Below are 19,753 nucleotides of genomic sequence, written 5' to 3' on the forward strand. Positions count from 1 at the left end.
TCCCTGATTTGCCTTACAAAATGCAACACCTCACATTTATCTAAATTAAACTCTATCTGCCACTCACCGACCCATCTGATCAAGGTCCCTTTGTACTCTGAGATAAATCTCTTCATTCTGCATTACACCACTAATTTTAGTATCATCTGCAAGCTTACTAACCACACCTCCTATATTCACATCCAAATCATGTATACATGACAAAAAACAGTGGACTCAGGACCAATCCATGCAGTACACTGCTGGTCACAAGCCTCCATCTGAAAAACGACCTACCACCACCAACCTCTGTCTCCTACCTTGTATCCAAATGGCTAGTTCTCCGTGGATTCCATGTGGTCTAACCTTGCTGACCAGTCTATCATGCAGAACCATGTAAAATGCCTTGCTGAAGTCCATATAGACAACATCCACCACTCTGCCTTCATCAAAGAATTCAATCATGTTAGTGAGACACGATTTCCCATGCACTAAGCCATCATGAGATGAAAACTTCCTCTCCTCCAACTGAATCACTGATTTTCAATTCCCAAACACTTACAACTGTACATATTTTACTTAAACGCTCAATAGATATCAAAAAGTCTAAATGCAACATTACTTGATTTGATGGACCACAGATATTCTGTAAAATAGTGCAAGGCATTCAATTTGCTTGATAAATTATACTGGTTCTTACACACAGCGTAAATATAATAAGTAATTATTCAAACTGGTCAAACACATTTCATTACACATTACCATCAAAATCATTTTGTATCGAATCACCAGCTGACTGCATCAAAAATCTCAAATCCAAGACAGCATGCAGATTGAAAGAGGAATTTACCTGGTGAGTTATTAATAGAACCAGTAGAATCCACAAGACCAGTTGCAGGACTAACACAGCTGGTATTTGAGGCTGGGACTGACCCATTCACGGAAGACTGCAGAGCCAGAGGACCTGCGCTAGTAACCGTTGTTGATTGTACTGTGGCTCCCAGGGTAGATCCAGACAGGTTTACTGCAGTCTGAACTTTAACTTGCGCCATTCTCTATCACTGCAAAGAATATATAAAGAAATGAAAGAGTTGATTATGATAACAGCATAAACAATTTCTAATTAACATAAAATGAAGTACCACAGGTTCTGAAATAACTGAAAATGCATTGTTCTGACCAAAGATCATCAACTTGAAAATGTAACTATTTCTGTCTCCACAGATACTGCCTAATCATCTGAGTGTTTGGCATCTTCTATGCTTATTTCTAATTGATATCTCCTGGTTATGGCAATGAAAATGGCACATGCTCTATTCTGGAAAGCAAAATAATCTGCAACACTCACTGGTTCTAATGCTTCATTCATGTTTGCAGTAAAATCAGTTGGCAAGAATTGAGAGAGGTGGGGAAATCTAGTATTATTAGACTTCACTTCTCATGTTTATGTATCTCAAATTTGAATGGCAAATTGCTGAAGGAGGAAACTGATAACAAGCTAGCTAGGAAAAATGGACATCTGTGACCTGAAAGAAAGAGCAAGTCATTGTATATTTTTTTGACTAATCAGATTTAATAATTATCAAATTAACGGTCCCACAGAGAAGGAAGTACATGTTAGAATGGGTGAATTTATTGTCAAATCAGGTACAGGAGAACAAAAAAAATGGAACTCTGGATTAAGATAGAAAGGAAGAGTGACCTGACAGAAAAGTAGCGGAAAACAAATGAAATTTCACATTTTAAAATCTCAGTTAAACAATTGAAGGAATGAGAATCAACACTAAAGAGGCAATTTTCAGTTAAGAAGGTGACTGGAAAAAATTCATACTCATCATATAATTAAGAGAATTTAGACTTGAAATTAGTTGGCTCAATGATGTGTTTTATGGTTATCAGAAATCTGAAATAATCTCATTTTTAACAATTTTAATTCAGTGCACTTTTCCAGATCCTTCACATGGTTCATCTGATCAGGTTGATTAAAAATATCTATTTTGGTGACTGTCATACGGAAATGAGTGATGAGGCACCCTGGATAAATATATATGTACATATATCTACGCATGACAATATTGTTACTAAATCTTTTTGGAATAACCATGTGATATCCCACGTTGTTAATGCCATTTTATACCAACAAAACCTTTCATTGATTAACTTCTACAATTAAACAAGTAACTCTAAACTTAAAACATTTTAAAAGTTTATTTTCTTTTCTCAAACAATATTATTCATGGTATCACTCAGGCAGTAAAATATTGCACCTTCATCTCATGGATTAATTGCTTACAGATGAGTTGGCAAACTGTTTTGGCAATGTTGTGGAAGTTGCTCTTGCTGTTGTAGATGATATACTTAATGTTGCACCATTTATTAGTAATGTTGTTGATGTCTCACTTGTTAATGATGTTGTTGATGTTGTCTCACATGTGGCAATGTGTTGATGTAGTCACTTATTAGTGATGCTGTTGATGTTTAAATCATGTTGACACTGTTGCTGTTGTCTCACTTGTTGGTAATGCTGTTGATGTTGATTCACTTACATGTTGTCTCGATTGTTAGTGGTTTTGCTGGTGCTGTCTCTTTTGTTAGTGATGCTGCTGAATAACCTTTCTGCTTTACTAGTTCTGCTGTATGTTAAATTTGGCCTCCGTTTCTTCTCATCTGGTTACTAGCTTCAGTCTCAATAATGCATGGTGTTGGAGTATCAACTTCACCAAGTACTTTTGTTGAGTTCCATGCTTCCTTGTTATGATCCCAGATCAGACCACTGAACTTATGTTACAATCTGGCTGGGGACTACTACTCCTTTTATTCAAAAGACTATAGTAGGTAACAAACTGTGATCAAACACTCTAAAGGGCCCACCAAACAGCGAAAGTGATCAAGTCAGATCCGACAGATTTTATCAGCAATCCTTCCTCCCTAGATGTTAATGACAGGCTAGAGCATTAAAACTTCATTACATCTCCACACGGGATTACAATTTTGATGATCTGAACTTGAAAACCCTTCAAGCAAGGTTGGAGTTGGGGTCATATTTTTGTAACAACAAGGGGAAAGGTCAAACTTCTTTTTTGGGAGAAATGAGGAGTGATTACAGTAGACTTACAAGAGAACGAAATGCTAACTAACAAGAGGGAACCATTAACATCAGCTAACAAGGGCGCAGAAGACCATAAAACATAGGAACACAAACAGGCCACACAGCTAATCAAATCTGCTCCACCATTCAATGAAACCATGGTTGATCTGACAATCTACAATTCCACTTTCTTGCCTTTTCCCGATAACCCTTGATTCTTTACTAATTAAATATCTGTCTATTTCAGCCTTTGAAAATACTTAAAGATCCAGCCTTGACAACTCTCCATGATGATGAATTCCACAGGATATTAGATTAAAGGACATTAGTTAACCAAATGGGACAGTAGCTTCAATTTCAATAAAAAATTTGGAATTCAAATTTCATCATCTGACATGATGGGATTTGAACCCATCGTCACAGAACATTAGCCTGAGGCTCTGCATTACTGATCCAATAACATTATCACTATATTTGGTGGAAATGGGTTTGAGGTAGCTGGATCTATATCTTATGGACAAAATGAGCTCAGAGAACCAAGATGGGCCAGAATCTGTAGAAGGATGTGAGATTAAAGCTCTGAAATAGGGAACATTAAGGAAAGTTTCGGAGATCAACTGTACCAAAAAATGTTTCCAATAAAGATTACAAATGAAACAGTACGTTTCTCTAAAAATGACAGTCATATTTGAGTTACAATAATTTGGACCACACTGTATGAAAGCATCACTGAGGTAGATTCAATATTAACTTTCAAAAGAGGCCTATATCTATGAATGTTTGGGCGGCCCACAGCCAGAGGTGGCACAAGATGGCTGCCCATGGATTTTCAGTTGGCATAAATATGGCGAAGCTTTTTAGCTGCAGTAACAGAATTAGCTTGCCGAGTTCAGTATTAAAATGAGATCATTATTTAGGACAATAATAGCTTTGAGAAGAAAATAAATCCAAGGTAACGGGGTCTGAGCAGAACAAAGAATCTTACAAATTAATATACAGGGAGTTCTGTACAAACTACAGCTGCAGATGTGTGGACGATACAGTCTGATAATATCAGACAGAGAACAGACAATACAAAATTTATAGTTTAACAAGAATTAAAAGAAATGTATGATCCCACAATCATAGAGACAAATGGGAAGGAAAAAGGAGAACGGGATTATGTCTTGTAAAACTCAACGAGTTCAGACAAGTTCATTGAGTTGTGTAAGTGATTGAGTTTCAATCTTATTAATGGAATAGATGTTGTCTTATTAAGTAAAAGAATTAGTGCAGAAATATTTAGAGTTAGTAAATTTCATCTTCTAAAACTAGAAAATGACTGGAATGAGTTACAGTTGCAAGATAAAGGGACGATGCTGACCGGACCTTCCAAGGCCAATGAGTTGTGAGCAGCTTCTGTCCAATCCTCCAAGGTCAGGTGGGACAGAAATTGCTGACAACTCATTGGCTAAAGAATTATAACATTAGATATAATCATATAACTTTATATATAACTGATTTTACATTAGAACTGATACTATGAATTATATAGCACTTTTATAGGAACTAGCATCTTTTTGTATCTCCTGTAACTAGGACAGGAGGAAATGTACCATGGGTAACAGAACTTACTAAGGATAGCAATGAATATAATGAATAACAGAATTCAAACAGTTCTTAGAGATAAGCAAGTCTGGCAAATGTCTGAGAAAGAGTAGAAACATTAACATTAGAATGTATAAGTAGCAAGATCCCAAGGGCTGATGATAATGATGTCTGGTAAACATGAGATCATGGGAAACCTCCTTTTGCAGGATTGGATATACAGCTTAGGGGCACGGAATAATGATATCTATGTTGCATGTTATTATTGGTAGCGAAATGCATAAAAGTATCATATTCAGAGGGGAAGCCCAAATGCCACTGACCTCTCCTCCAATCTGAGCCATATTTAAGAGGGCAACTGGGCCTTACATGAAAGCTAGATTTGGGCTTCTCCCACACATTTGGTGAAAGAGTTCTGAATAAAGGTCACTTGTACTCATGAAAATTGAAGCGGAGACTCCTGTTTGACATCCTTCCTAACAATAACTATCTGTATATATAATGTCGAGAAAAGGAATAATTTGCAGAACAAATCAGCAGGATGGGTTGTGACTAATTGGATAGCTCTATTGAAGAGCCAGGCACAATGAGCAAATTCCTCTCATTTTATTCTGTATGATTTCATTAATTACTGGATGGAGGTTTACTCGCTGAGCTGGGAGGTTCATTTCCAGACATTTCGTCACCCTACTAGGTAACATCTTCAGTGGGCCTCAGGCAAAGCAGTGTATATGATTCCTGCTTTCTACTTATATGATGGTGTTTCTTTGGGTTGGTGATGTCATTTCCGGTGGTGATGACATTTCCTGTTCTTTTTCTTGGGAGGTGGTAGATGGGGTCTAATTCGATGTGTTTGTTGATAGAGTTCCAGTTGGAATGCCATGCTTCTAGAAATTTTCGTGCGTGTCTCTGTTTAGCTTGTCCTAAGATGGATGTGTTGTCCATATGCTCAATGGGCTGGTGCAACAAGCAGTACATTAGTAAATGCTCCTATGTCATTCAGAATAAGCCATTATGATGATTAATATCATTTATTATCTATTGTCTACAACTGGTGCAGACATTTCTGACCATTTGTGCCTGTGTAGTCACAGGACCTGTCTTACAATGTAAGTTGCAAATAAATTATGGCATAGGAACATCCTCCTTCTTACATCTATTATTTATAAATATTTTACATCTGAATCTCTCTTCACCTCCATTAGCACTGCCTTTGTCTTTTTCTCTGGCCAGCTCACAATCTATTCCACTCACTCCTCTTTGTCCTTTGCCAATAGCATAAAAACCCTTAAAAAAAGAATAAAAGAAACTTTGCAATCAAAACATTGTCCCTGTTTCTCTCTCCACAGATGTTGCCAGTCTTGCTGAGTTTTCTCTAGCATTTTATGCTATTATTTCAGATTTTCACATGCTTCTGCTTTTATCCAAATATTCACTAACTATTGCCCAAAAGAATTTCCCTGCTTGTCAGTTTTTCGGTCCTCCTTTGTTAAATTTTAAAATGCTCCCAATCATCAGGCTTATTATTTTTTGGTAACTTTAAGATCCTCACCTGATCTAGCACAACTGTTCAAACACAGAAACAAAACAGTTCTGAAGAAGGGTCACTGGAGCTGAAACATTAACTCTGATTTCTCTCCACAGATGCTGCTAGACCTGCTGAGCTGTTCCAGCAATTTCTGTTTTTGTAGTATAACTGTTAACTCTATTTCTTAGCCACAGTAGACTCACTTCCCTGTTGGGTTTTTGTGCTACATAACAATGTTTGCTGCAAACCATGTATTCATTCTTTAAATGTTATCTATTACCTGTGTACAGTATTCCAATTTTCCCAATACACCACAATCTATCTCACCCCCACAGTACTTTTTCTCTGTCGTTTTAAGATTCAAGTTTTAAGTCAAATTTCATGATTTTCCTAATGGAAAATGGCATATTATGGTAACTCGTCTTAGAAGGACATTTTTTAACAAAAGATGATTTCTTAGTTCTTTCTCATTGCATAAAATGAAATTTAAAGAGTATGTTCCTCAACGTGCTGCTTTAGTAAAACATGTTGTAAACATTTAGGAATTTGTCCTGCACAATATAGATGCTAATTAGATTGACCCAGTGTTTATGGTATCTATATTCCTCAGATGAACATAGCAAGAACCAAGTTTATAATAAATGGCTCAGCTGTAAGGGTGGAGGTGAAAGAAGAGTAGAAAGGCAATCGTGGTAGCTGATCCAACAGGGGAACAGTTGTTGTGGCTGTAGATATAACTCCACATGCCTCCCAGGGTCAAAGATATCACAAAGAGACTGCAGAATAATCTTTTGGCAAAGGGTAAGCAAAGCAATAGCTCTGTTAGCTATCTTATTTTATTGTTAGAGCTTCAGAAATAGCAGAATTTCCATTTTATACTGAAGGTCTTAATAAAAGATGGTATTGTGCAATTAAGAAAGTCCTTCCTGTTTAGCTTATTGTTTCCATAAAGTGATAAATTCTGCTAACATAGATCCCCTAAGAGACATTACTGGATCTATGCTAAGGATGGGAGATAGATCAATTTTCTGTGTGAGTACACTTGACTGGATTTATCGTGTCAAAATGATTAGTAGCAAGGAAGAGAAAAGTAAAAATAAAATCTAAAGTTATTTTATCCATAGAGGGATAATTGCATTGATATGGTATCTAGCTAGGGTAAAATGGAACTAAAGCTTTACAGGAAAAATTGTAACTCAACAATGTGTAATCTGTAAGAGAGTTTTCAGGTAAAGGCTAGATACATAGAATCCTACAATGTGGAAGCAGGCCATTCAGTCCATCGAGTCCACACCAACCGTCCAAAGAATATATAGTGGGTCTATGGTTAATAATATCCGACTTGTGAACAATCATACTTACAAACGCAATCCCATACAAGACTGTAACTCTAAAAGACCAGACATAGGAACATTTCCTGTGCTTACAAACAGCAGCATTACAATATTTTGCTTTGAATACTAGCTTGCGAATGGACTCCAGAACAGAAGCTGTTCACCACCCTGGGAATGCCTATACATTAATAGAACAGTTCTAAAGAGTGTATAAGGTCAGATATTCCTGAGGGTACACACGCATGGACCTTTGAGAGTGGCAAAATATATTGGACCTTGGACTTCAGGTATGAATATAAAAGCAGCAAAGTTATGTTGAATCAAGACATTGTTTCTGTGACAATATTACAGCTTTAAAGGAGTTACTCTTGTCCTGGCTTTTTGAAGAGAAGTTGTAAGGCAGAGTTGCCGAGCTGTTTAGGGTAATGTAAACAGCTAGGGAGGCCCTGGGTTTTTCTGTAACAGCCTGAATGGGTGTGGACAGCTATCACAGATCACGATGTCTGGATTTTGTTTTCTCAATAGCATCAGAACCTCTGAGATCTCAACAGAGTTGGAAGCTTTAGTGAATGTCTCCTAGCTGCTACCCTCTCTAAATTCTCTCTTGATGTTTTTTTCCTCCTGGATTAGAGAACTGTGTGTGAGAATGTGTGACTGAATTTTCCTTTTTTGCCAAGCAGTATATTCATAGGATGTTACTGTATTGGAACAGTTAATTAGTAAGTACTGTATCGATTATTTTGTTAAGTTTTCCAATAGAGTTGTTATTCTAAATCCCTCTTTCATTGGTTGTATTTTAAGTATAGTGTTTAAATAAATTTTGCTTAACATCAAGTAGTTTGACCAGTCACATTGCATTTGACACGGGCACTTCACATTTGCCTTTAAAACTAAGAAAAAGTTAGGATCTAGGATACCTTCTTAAAATGTTTCGAGAGGGTCTGGTCTGGTCCATAACATTTCCCATTCATCACTCAGTCAGGTATGACCTTGCTGCCAGCACCATTATCAATGCACCCACTCAGACAATTACCCCAAAGCAACCCACAACATATAAAAGCATCTTAACAAATACACCCCAGCTATGTGTATTTTACATTAGCAATCATCTATTAACATACCAAGGAAAGCTAAATACCAAAAAAATTAATGTGTTCTATTTTGAACAGAAAAGCAAATTATGAATTTTGCTTTAGCTAGATTGTAAATTTGAGGTCACAATTTTAAGTTCGGAGATCTGATGCTTTAATTCAGTGTCAGTATCCTTATAAGACCAGGTATACAACCATTGCTTGCACATGTGAAATATTACAGAAATTCACATCCTAGCCTTTTGATGTCTGGATGAAATTGCATGATATATGTGGAAGTATTATTCATAAAGTTATAGAGTCACACAGCATGGAAATAGACTCTTCAGTCCAACTCAGACCAGACATCCCAATCTGACCTGGTCCTATTTGGCCCATATCCTTCTAAACCCTTCCTATTTACATACTCATCCAGGTCATTTTAAACGTTGTCATTGTACCCGCCTCCACTTTTCTTCAAGAAAGTTGGAAAAAACTAAAAAGTTAGTGAGAACACTCGTGAGAAAACAAAGTATTCATGTATGTAAAAAGAGTGGGTACATGTGATCAATTGCTGGCTTTTTTCTTTGACGTTTCTGTCTACTGCATTCTTTATTTATACTGCTTCATGGTTTTTGGCTCAATTTTCCTGTGACATGGATTTGAAGCAGCACACATCAAAATCTGTTAGCAGTGTAGCAAAAATGTTCATACTAATCACCTTTCAGAATGGGTCTTTAGTGCCAAATCTTCTTGTCACATTAATTTATGAATGTCCCTTATCATATCCTTTTGCAAAACTTAATGAAAGTCTTGAGATTCAAGACTTAGTATTCAAGCTGCAGCATAAACAGAATGAACACCTCTAACGTGGCTTCATTTAACACAATCAGTTAATAGAACAACATAATTTTATAATCTTTTCATTTTATTTATTGAACTTCATTTATTTACTCTTGCAATTTAGTCTGGGGTCATTTTACAAATTTATTTTCATTTTATCCTTTATTATAATGTTTCCTTTTACACTTTTTGATATACCCAAATATTCACCACTTCCAATGTTTATAGGAGAAAGTGAGGACTGCAGATGCTGGAGATCAGAGTCGAGAGGGTGGTGGTGGAAAAGCACAGCAACCTGCCTTCCAATATTTATGCTTAATATGTTCTTACTTTTACCTTTATCTGCAGTTGAACAATGTGTCAAACCATGTCTCATAAAGACATCAGCCTTTTCTATAAATCTGCTCTCAAAACTGACCCCAAAAAGCTAATGCTTTGTGCACACTTTTACATGGCATTTTGTCAAATGTTTCTGAAGTCTACACACAGACTGGAACTTAATGCCTTCCCCAAGGCAGTTTTGTCGACAGGGGTGCATTTGGGTGGGAAGATTGCTAGTTGAGATCCTACTATCTTCCCATCTCAGCTCCAATTTAATTTTGAGGTGAGAAGGTCCCACGACTAATTTAGACTCTTAAGGCAATTAAAGTCCTCATTCTACGACATTCACTCAGAGATGAATGGGGGTACCCAGCACTGGGAAACGGGAGCTATTACCCAATTAGGGCCTCTCCAGCCAATAAGCGAGATTTTCTTAGAATGTCATCTTGAGAAAACATCAAGGAAGTTGGTCATGCAGGACCTTTATTCTCTGAATCGGTAATCAATCTGTGATGAATTCCAAAACAGGAAAGATAGGACAAACAAGTCCAAACCTCCCTGTATGACAAAGGAGATAGAAGTTAAGATAAAGATGTGTGCTTATGATAGATGTCAAGTAGAAAATACAACTGAGAACCAACAAGGAGGTTCAGAGGGGAGGTGAAAAAGCAAATAAGAGAAACAGAAAGGAATTATGAGAAAAAAACTACCATAAAGGGGTGAGCCAAAGAGTTTCTTCTAAGGCCATATAAATAGTCAAAATGCCTGGTAAAGGGAGGAGGACGGCTGCTGAGGGCAAAATGGGTAATTGCACCTAGAGATAAAGGTCATGGCTGAGATGTTAAGTGAATATTTTGCATTTGTCTTTACCAAGGAGCGAGATGATCCACAGGCCATGGTGATAGAGGAAGAAAATCTATCACTAGAAGGATTCAAACTGAAGAGGAAGAAGTGCTGGATATACTATAAGTACTTAAAAGTTGATATAGCACCAGGACCAGAAAAGATATATTCCAGAATTTTGAAAGAAGTGAAAGCAGAAATTGCGAGGCACTGGCCATAATTTTCCAGTCTTCTCTAAACCTGGTGCAGGTGCCAGAAGCCTGGAAATTTGCAGAAGCTTTGAGTTTCTTCAAGAAATCTATAAGGATAAGACAAGCAGTTACAGGTCATGGAAGAAAAAAGGACAGTAATAATGAGGATACCAAACTGGCTGAGTGTAGGAAACAGAATGTGCTGGTCAATTTATTTTGGGCTGGAGTAAGGCTTACAGTGGGGTTCCTCAGGGTCATTATTAGGAGCAAAAACAGAAGTTATTGGAAAAGCTCAGCAGGTCTGGTAGCATCTGTGAAGAGAAATCGAAGTTAACATTTTGGGTCGAGAGACCCTTCCTCAAAACTTCACAGCATCTGCAGTTCTTTCGCTTTTTATTTAGTTCACAGCAGCTGCAGTTCTTTCAGTTTTCATTTAGTTTAGAACATCCGCAGTTCTTTCGTTTTTTTATTTACTACAAGGAGCCTTGCCTTTCCTAACACACAATAACAATCTAGATTTTGGTGTGCAAGGGACAATTTCAAAGTTGCAGATGACAAGAAACATAGAATTGTAAAGTATGAGGGGGAACCATGTAGAACTCCAAAAAGACATAGACAAGTTAGTGGAATGAGCAGATAGGTGGCAGATGTGTTTCAATGCAGAGAAGTGAGAAGTGATGCACTTTGGTAGAAATAACATTCAAAAGCAATGTGAAATAGGGATACAATTCCATAAGAGGTGCAGGAGCAGAGGGATCTCAGTGTATATGGCCACAGATGATTGAAGGTGGCAGGACAGACGAAGAGAGAAGCAAACACATACTATTTTCTAGACTATATTAATAGGGGCAAATAGTACAAGAGCAGGAAGGTAATGTTGAACTTATAAAAGATATTTGTTAGACCTCAACAGGAGTACTGCCTACAGTTCTCAACGGCACACTATAGGGAGGATGTGAACACAGTGGAGAATGGAGATAGAGTGCCACAAGAATCAGGGTTGGGTCCACTGCTTTTCTTCGTTTACATCAATGAGTGGGTGTGAACATAGGAGGTACAGTTAGTAAGTTTGCAGATGACACCAAAATTGGAGGTGGAGTGGACAGTGAAGAAAGTTACCTCAGATTACAACAGGATCTTGATCAGGTGGACCAATGGGCTGAGAAGTAGCAGATGGAGTTTAATTTAGATAAATGTGAGATACTGCATTTTAGGAAATCAAACCTTAGCAGGACTTATACATTTAATGGTAAGGATGTTGCCAGGATTGAAGGATTTGACCTTTGGGAGAGGCTGGGGCTGTTTTCCCTGGAGCGTCAGAGGCTGGGGGGTGAATTATAGAGGTTTATAAAATCATGAAGGGCATGGATAGGATAAACACACAAAGTCTTTTCCCTGGGGTGGGGGAGTCCAGCACTAGAGGGCATATGTTTTGGGTGAGAGGGGAAAGATATAAAAGGGACCGGAGGGGCAACTTTTTCACGCAGAGGGTGGTACGTTTATGGAATGAGCTGCCAGAGGAAGTGGTGGAGGCTGGCACAATTGCAACATTTAAAAGGCATCTGAATGAATATATGAATATGAAGGGTTTAGAGGGATACGGGCCAAGTGCTGGCAAATGGGACTAGATTAGGTTAACATATCTAGTCGGCATTGACGAGTTGGACCGAATGGTCTGTTGCCGTGCTGTACATCTCTATGACTCTATGTGAGTTACAGGATTAGTTCCAGAAATGAGAAAGTGCCATTATGAGGGTAGATAGAAGAATTTGCAATTGTTCTCCTTGAAAAGAAGGAAGCTAAGAGGACATCTGATGGAGATTTTCAAAATCATGAAAGGGCTGTAATTCAGTTAGTATGGAAAAACTCTTTCAACTTGTAAAAGGAAAGAAGAGGGGTGGCACGGTGGCTCAGTAGTTAGCACTGCTGCCTCACAGCACCTCGTGTTTGAGTCCAGCCTCGGGCGACTGTTTGTGTGGAGTTTGCACATTCACCCCGTGTCTGCGTGGGTTTCCTCTGGATGGCCCGGTTTCCTCCCACAGTCCAAAGTTGTGCAGGTTAGGTGAATTAGCCATGCCAAATTGCCCATAGATGTGTAGGACAGGTGCATTAGTCAGGGGTAAATATAGGACAATAGGGTAGGGGAATGTGTCTGGGTGGGTTACTCTTTGGAGGGTCAGTGTGGACCTGTTGGGGCAAATGGCCTGTTTCCACACCGTAGGGATTCTAGGTCATAAGTTTAAAGTAATTTACAAAACAAGTAAGGACGCAGTAAGGAAGATCTGTAACTCAGCATGTTGTTAGGGTTTTAGTACATTGCCTGGAAGTGTCGTGGAGAAAGGTTCAACTGAGGCATTCAAGAGGGCATTGGATCACTGTTTGGCTAAAACAATGTGCAAGGGTATGGAGAAAAAGCAGAAGATTAGCACCAGGCCATGATACCCATTGAAGAGCTGGTGCAGGCACAATGGCCGAAAGGCCTGAGGAGCTCTGTGAATCTGTGAATTGTGAATGGTGAATGTGTTCTCAGAAAGCATCACTGGACTCAAAATATTAACTCTGCTTTCTCTGCACAAATACTGCCAGATCTACTGAGTTTCTCCAGTAAGTTATGTACCATTCCACTATTAAAGTACAGATAATTTTCCTGATAATGAATTTCATTCTTTTACATTTTAGATTAGATTAGATTACTTACAGTGTGGAAACAGGCCCTTCGGCCCAACAAGTCCACATTGACCCGCCGAAGCGCACCCACCCAGACCCATTCCCCTACACCTAACGCCAAGAGCAATTTAACATGGCCAATTCACCTAACCTGCACATTTTTGGACTGTGGGAGGAAACCGGAGCACCCGGAGGAAACCCACGCAGACACGGGGAGAATGTGCAAACTCCACACAGTCAGTCGCCTGAGGTGGGAATTGAACCCAGGTCTCTGGCGCTGTGAGGCAGCAGTGCTAACCAATGTGCCACCGTGCCGCCCACTAGTGATCTGAGTAATGGGCCTGCAGTTAATCAACAATAACTTTATCAGCTTTTTGAAAATGAGCCCATTAGCCTCTTTCCAATCGAATAATATGCACCTTATTGACACCATTATAACAAGCTTCACAAAAGCTGGAATTTAGCTTTTCCTCTCTGGACTTATGTTTGGCCATCCTCCCCCTCAGCAACTCACGTCAGTTTCTACCTGAAAAATATGTGGAGGTCATTATTCCTCTTTAATTCAATTCTGATTAATCTGAGTTGCACTAATGTACACTACATTTTATGATTCTGAGGAAGAACTTCCACGATCTTGGTAAAGCATGCAGTTCTGAAGGCGAAACGATCGGCTAGCAGTTACTGGTAGGATGTCAAAAGGAGCCTGTCCGAAGTGTTTCCCCAGTCAACAGTTCCATTTTATGCCTGGAATCTGACAAACATGAAGGCACAGAAGCCAAACACACTAGACGTTTGAAATGTGCTTCAGTTAGCAGGTCACAGTGACCACAACAAAGTGGAAAACGATGCTGAGAAGGATCCAGTTGTGCTTCATGCCTGAACAAACACCACAGGAAAGATTAGGAATAAAGTCTTGCTCAGGAGACAGAAAAGAGGTGGCAGCTAAATTGAAAAGTACAACTAATAAATGTATAACTGTTATCTGAGCCACATGAAAACTGGATAGGGACAATATATTGGCAAAATCAACACGTGGTTAAGGGTTTGCATGGCAAAAGGGAATTCAATTCACGGAAAACAGTGAGGATCAATCCGACAACACATTAAGCACAACTCCTAAATTCAGGCATGGGCCCAGGTTAATGAAAGTTAGCAAATGAAAAACTGCTTTTTAAAAAAGGGAGTGGGAAACCAGGGAACGACAACAGTTAGCCTGCCATCAGTCATCAGAAAACCGCTGGAATTTGTTATCAAGGAGATCTTAACAATGCACTTAAAAAGCATTATATGATTTGAGCAAGGGACATGGTTTTATGAAGGGAAATACTGTACTGATAGAACAACTTTTCAGAGTTTTTTTTGTGGATTTAACTTGTAGGATGGATAAAGGGAACTAATAGATGTAATGTACTTGGATTTCCAAAAGACAATCAATAAAATGTTACACAAAAGGTTACACACAAGGGCTCATGTAGTTGTGATATTTCAAAGCACGTATAATATGGCAGGATACGATACTGGAGTGGTGTAATGAGCCACGCTGGGATCTCAGCTATTTAAAATCTATTTTAATGTCTTAGATGATGAGACAGGGAATAATACATCTAAGTTTGCTGACAATACAAAACTATGCAGGAATAAGAAGTGGACACAAAGAGGCTACAAAAAGGTATATACAGCGTAAGTGAACAAGCAACAACAGAGAAATGAGTTTATTTACTTTGGTCGTAAGCATACAAAACTTTGTTAATGTTGATGCGCAGAGATTCGGGTGTACCCCACAAGTAGTTCACAATGAAAACTAAGTGCTGGAGAAACACAGCAACACGACAAGACAGAATTAATATTTCAAGTCCAATGTGACTTCTTCAGAACTCTTTATTTCAGATTTCCAGCATCCTGTGCATTTTGCGTTTATTTACAAATTGTTAGCACAGACGTACAGCAAGCAATTCAGAAAGCAAATGGCATATTGGCTTTTATTGCAAGGGATTCAAATACAACAAGAAAGAAGGCTTCCCACGATTTAGTGAGGCCACACCAGGAATACTGGGTGTAGTTTTGTCTCCATACTTAAAGAATTGTATTCTTGCATTGGAGATACGACAAAGAACATTCATTAGATTGTTCCTGGGATGAAAGAATTATCCTATGATAAGAGGCTGAGTAAATGGAGTCCAAATTCTCTGTTGTTCAGAAAATAAAAGGTGATTGCATTAACACATTCAAGATTATAAAGATACTATAAAGTTGTTTTTCCCTTGCAGGAGAATTTAGAACAAGAGCCCAGTGTCAGGATTAGGGCCAATCAATTAGGACTAAGATGAAAGAATATTTGTTCACTCAAGGGGCTGTGAATCTTTGGATTTTTTAGACTAGATGTTTTTGGATGGGCTATCAACAAAAATAGTTAAAGCCAAGATAGATTTTAGGTCTCTCAAGCAATCATGGCATATTGCAAACAGGGTATATGTGGAGTTGAAACCCAAGATCATACTAAATGATGGGCAGACTCGACATGTAACTGTATAGTCTTCTGCTATTCATATTCCTTAAGTCTTGTACATACTATATCCAGCATGTAAAGAACACTCCATCATACTCCTGACTTTGCCTTAATAAATGGTGGAACATTGTTGGAGAATCAGGAAGTGAGTTAATCCCCACAGCCTTTCCAGCCTTTGATTTCTAAGTGTAGCCACTTATATAGCTTTTCTAATTAAGCCTCTGGTGACCCCAGTGTGCTGGGTGAATTCATTAATGATAGATTCACTAGTTGCATATTTACTAAAAATCACAAAGGGATGCTTAGATTCTCTTATATTGGAAATGGAAGTGTAGTGAATTTAAGTTGAACTGAAGCATTCAAAACACTGTTACCTGAAAAGGAGAATTAAGCTGGATTACATGGAGGGGGCCAGAGAATGCACAGGGAGCTAGTGCAAACAAGGTAGGCGGAGTGGCCTCCTTTTGCAATGCAACAATTCTGTCATTACCTGTAGCTTGCATGGCATGAATGTTCGTGCCAATTTTCAGCCCAAGCCCAGGTGTTGTTCAATTTATCTACAAGTAAACATGGATTCATTTTTAATAGTTCATGGATATGGGTGTCGCTGACTGTGGCACCACTTATGGATCACCCCTAGCTGCCCTCGAGAAGGAGGTGTTATACTAACTCCTTGAACCATTCTGGTTCATCTGATATATTTAGATCATTAGCACTGTTACGTATGGAGTTCCATGATTTTGACCCAGCAACAGTAATATGGTTCCAAGTCAGGGTCACATGTGGCTTGTAGGGAAGCTTTCAGATGGGTAAAGTTCCCATGTATCTGTTGCCTTTGTCCTTTGAAGTGGTAGAGGTCACTGTTGAAGGAGCTTTAGTGAGTTGCTGTGGTGCTTCTTGGGGCTGGTACATATTGTTTCCACTGTGCACAGAAAATGACTGCTTCAATGTGGAGGTTGGGGTGCTGATCCAACTGGCTGCTTTGTCCTGATGGAATCGAGCTTCTTGAGTCTTTTGTTAGTTCTGAAGACAACTTATATTGGACTTGAAACATTAACACTGTTCCACGCGCCACAGATGCTGCCAGAACTGCTGAGCTTTTTCAGCACTTTGTTTTATTTATAATTAGCTTCTCTTTTGTTGCAGATGGTCATTGCCCGAAACTTCCTTAGGAAGGATGTTAATGCACTGGAGAGAGAGCAGAAGGTGTTTACGAGAATCATTCCAGGGATGAGAAACTTTAGTTAAGATAGGTTGGAGAAGTTAGGACTGCTTTTCTGGGAAAGGAAAAAGTTATGAGGAGATTTTATAGAAGTTTTCAAAGTCATGAGGGAGCAGGACACAGCATATCGGAAGCAGCTACTCCCTCTCATAAAAGAATTGAGAATTAGAAGGCACAGATATAAGATAATTTGCAAATATAATGTAAGAAAAAACATTTAGACACAGTGAGTAGTTAGCACTGCCTTTAAATATGGTGGAGGTAGTTTCAATTGGGGCATTCGAGGGGGAATTAGATGATTATTTAAATAGAAACAATATTCAAGGTTATGGCAAAAAGGCAGAAGAATGGCACTAAACCATAATGCTCAGTGAGCCGCTGTAGAGACTATGGATTGAAAGGACATCTCATCCACCACAACAACTCTATGATTCGCAACCCAAGCCTGGATTTTGTCCCAGATATTGACATGAACTGCTTCACTGTCTGAAGAACTGTGAACGGTATTGAACACTGTGCAATAAGCAAACATTCCTATTTATGGATTTATGATAGAGGGAAGATTATTAATGAAACAGCTGAACATAATAGGGCGAAAACATTAGTTCGGGAACTTGAGGGTTATTGTGGTGGTTGTGTCCCTACTTCTGACCAAGGAGGCCTGTGTTTAAGTCTCACCTGCCCAGTTGTTGAGGATCCTTATGGCCCAGTGGTAGAGTCTCTACTTCTGAGCTAGGATGTCCAGGTTCAACTCTCACCTGTGCCAGAGTGTAATTATATAACCGAACAGGTTAATTAAAAAAAATTGAACTGGGAAAACTCTGGCTTTGATTTCCTGGGATTAAGATAATTGACCTCAAATAACCATACCATAAAGTTCCTTTATGCCACGTATAATCCAGCCAGTGGAGAGTTTTCCCCAATATGAAACATATGAATATATGGAATAGGAGTAGGTCACTCAGTGTCAAGCCTACACCATCATTTCAACAGATCATGGTTGATCATCTACCTTTATGCCATTTTCCCCAGACTTCCCATATCCACAGACATCATCAGTATTCAAAAATCTATTGATTCTGTCTTGAACATGTTCAAAGATTGAGCATTCATAACCCTCTGGTATAAATATTTCCAAAGATACACCACCTACTAAAAAGAAGAGTTTCCTTCTCAACTCTAACTTAAATGACTGACATTTTATTCTGGGACTATGCCCCTGATTCTAGACAACTAAGTGAAACCTCCCATCCAATTTATCCTGTCATGATCCGGATTTGTAGGAAAATCAACATTTCAGGCCAAAACCATTCATCAGGACTGGGCAGGGGGAGAGAAGCCCAGAAGTAAATAGAGGGAGGGGGCTGGGTTGGGGGAGGGGATTGGTGGTCGGTCAGTGGGAATGGTGGAGTGACGCCAAATGTAAACTGGAGGAACAACACCTGATATTTTGCCTAGGGAGCTTACAACCCAATGATCTCAATATTGACTTCATTAGCTTCAAAATCCCTCCACCACCAGCCATATCTGATGTCCAGGCCCCTCCCTCTCTCCTCCCTGACCTGGCCTAACCTGTCCATCTTCCCACTCACCCATGCACTCCACCCTTCCCACTAACCAATCGCAATAACCCCCTATCTGCATCCACCTATCACCATCCCACCTTCCCTTCCCCAGCCCCATCTCTTTAATTTCTTCTGGGCTCCTTTCCTCCTCCCCAGTCCTGACGAAGTGTTTCAGGCCAAAGTGTTAACTTTCCTGCTCCTCAGATTCTGTCTGACCTGCTATGCCCTTCACATTTATTGAATCTTGTCCTACATCTGCAGGCCTTACTGCCTCCATGAGTAAATTGGTGAAGGAGCAATTGGGTAAATTGGATTTGTCCTGCATTTTGTGGACAGGACCTACCTGTGCAATTTTCTACATTGTTAGTAAAGATGCCTGCGTTGTCTCAGAATCTCATCATAGAATCACAGATGTGTTAGAGCACAGGAAGAGGCCATTCAGGTATGTTCTGTCAACAAAATGCAGGACAAGTCCAATATAGTCAAGTACTATCCCATTTGTCTATTCTCAATTATCAGAAAAATGACAGAATATCTGATCACAAGAATTTGGAGCAGAAGGAGACCATTTGGTATTTCCAGCTGGCTCTATCATTCAATAAGGTAATGGCCTCGGCCAATCTAATTGTAACCTCAATTCCACAATTCTTCCATCAGATCTCCTTATAAGCATTGAGATTTGGTGCCTTTTCCCCATATTCTTACATATCAGCCAATGCTCTCTTAAATATCTCAATTGAAGCTGCTTCCATCACACTTCCAGGCAATGCATACCAGACCCAAATCATTTGTCATGTGAAAACTGTTTTTCTTACATCATTTTTCTTTTGGAAATCACTAAATCTGAGACCTTGCTTCATTTTACGGCTGAAAACAGTTTCTCCCTATTTATCCAGCCCTTCATGATTTTGGAAACTTTCCAATAGATCTCCTCTTAGGTTTCTTCTCTACAAAGAAGACAGTCCTGACCTCTCCAATCTGTCCTCACAACTGAAGCTTCTCATGCCTG

General features: G+C 39.0%; 1 protein-coding gene across 5 annotated transcripts in view; it reads right to left on the reverse strand.

The window, feature by feature from the left end:
* Positions 1 to 17,940, reverse strand: part of stau2 (staufen double-stranded RNA binding protein 2) — a 358,377-nt gene extending 340,437 nt beyond the window's left edge. For 4 of the 5 annotated variants that reach the window (XR_015756903.1, XR_015756902.1, XM_087985971.1 and 1 more), the window contains exons 1-2: positions 17,858 to 17,940; positions 830 to 1,040 (exon numbers count right to left, since the gene is read on the reverse strand). Coding sequence is in view for 3 of the 5 variants with exons in the window: in XM_087985971.1 (XP_087842097.1) it covers positions 830 to 1,031 (202 nt within the window). In the remaining 2 variants the exon portion in view is untranslated. The remainder of the gene's footprint in view (positions 1 to 829; positions 1,041 to 17,857) is intronic. The other variant, XM_087985969.1, reaches the window with a different exon arrangement.
* Positions 17,941 to 19,753: the final 1,813 nt, after the last annotated feature.

The sequence above is a fragment of the Chiloscyllium plagiosum genome, unplaced genomic scaffold (assembly GCF_037043375.1).
Source record: "Chiloscyllium plagiosum isolate Xiang-an unplaced genomic scaffold, Cpla_swu_hap1 HiC_scaffold_4, whole genome shotgun sequence".
Lineage (NCBI taxonomy): Eukaryota > Metazoa > Chordata > Chondrichthyes > Orectolobiformes > Hemiscylliidae > Chiloscyllium > Chiloscyllium plagiosum.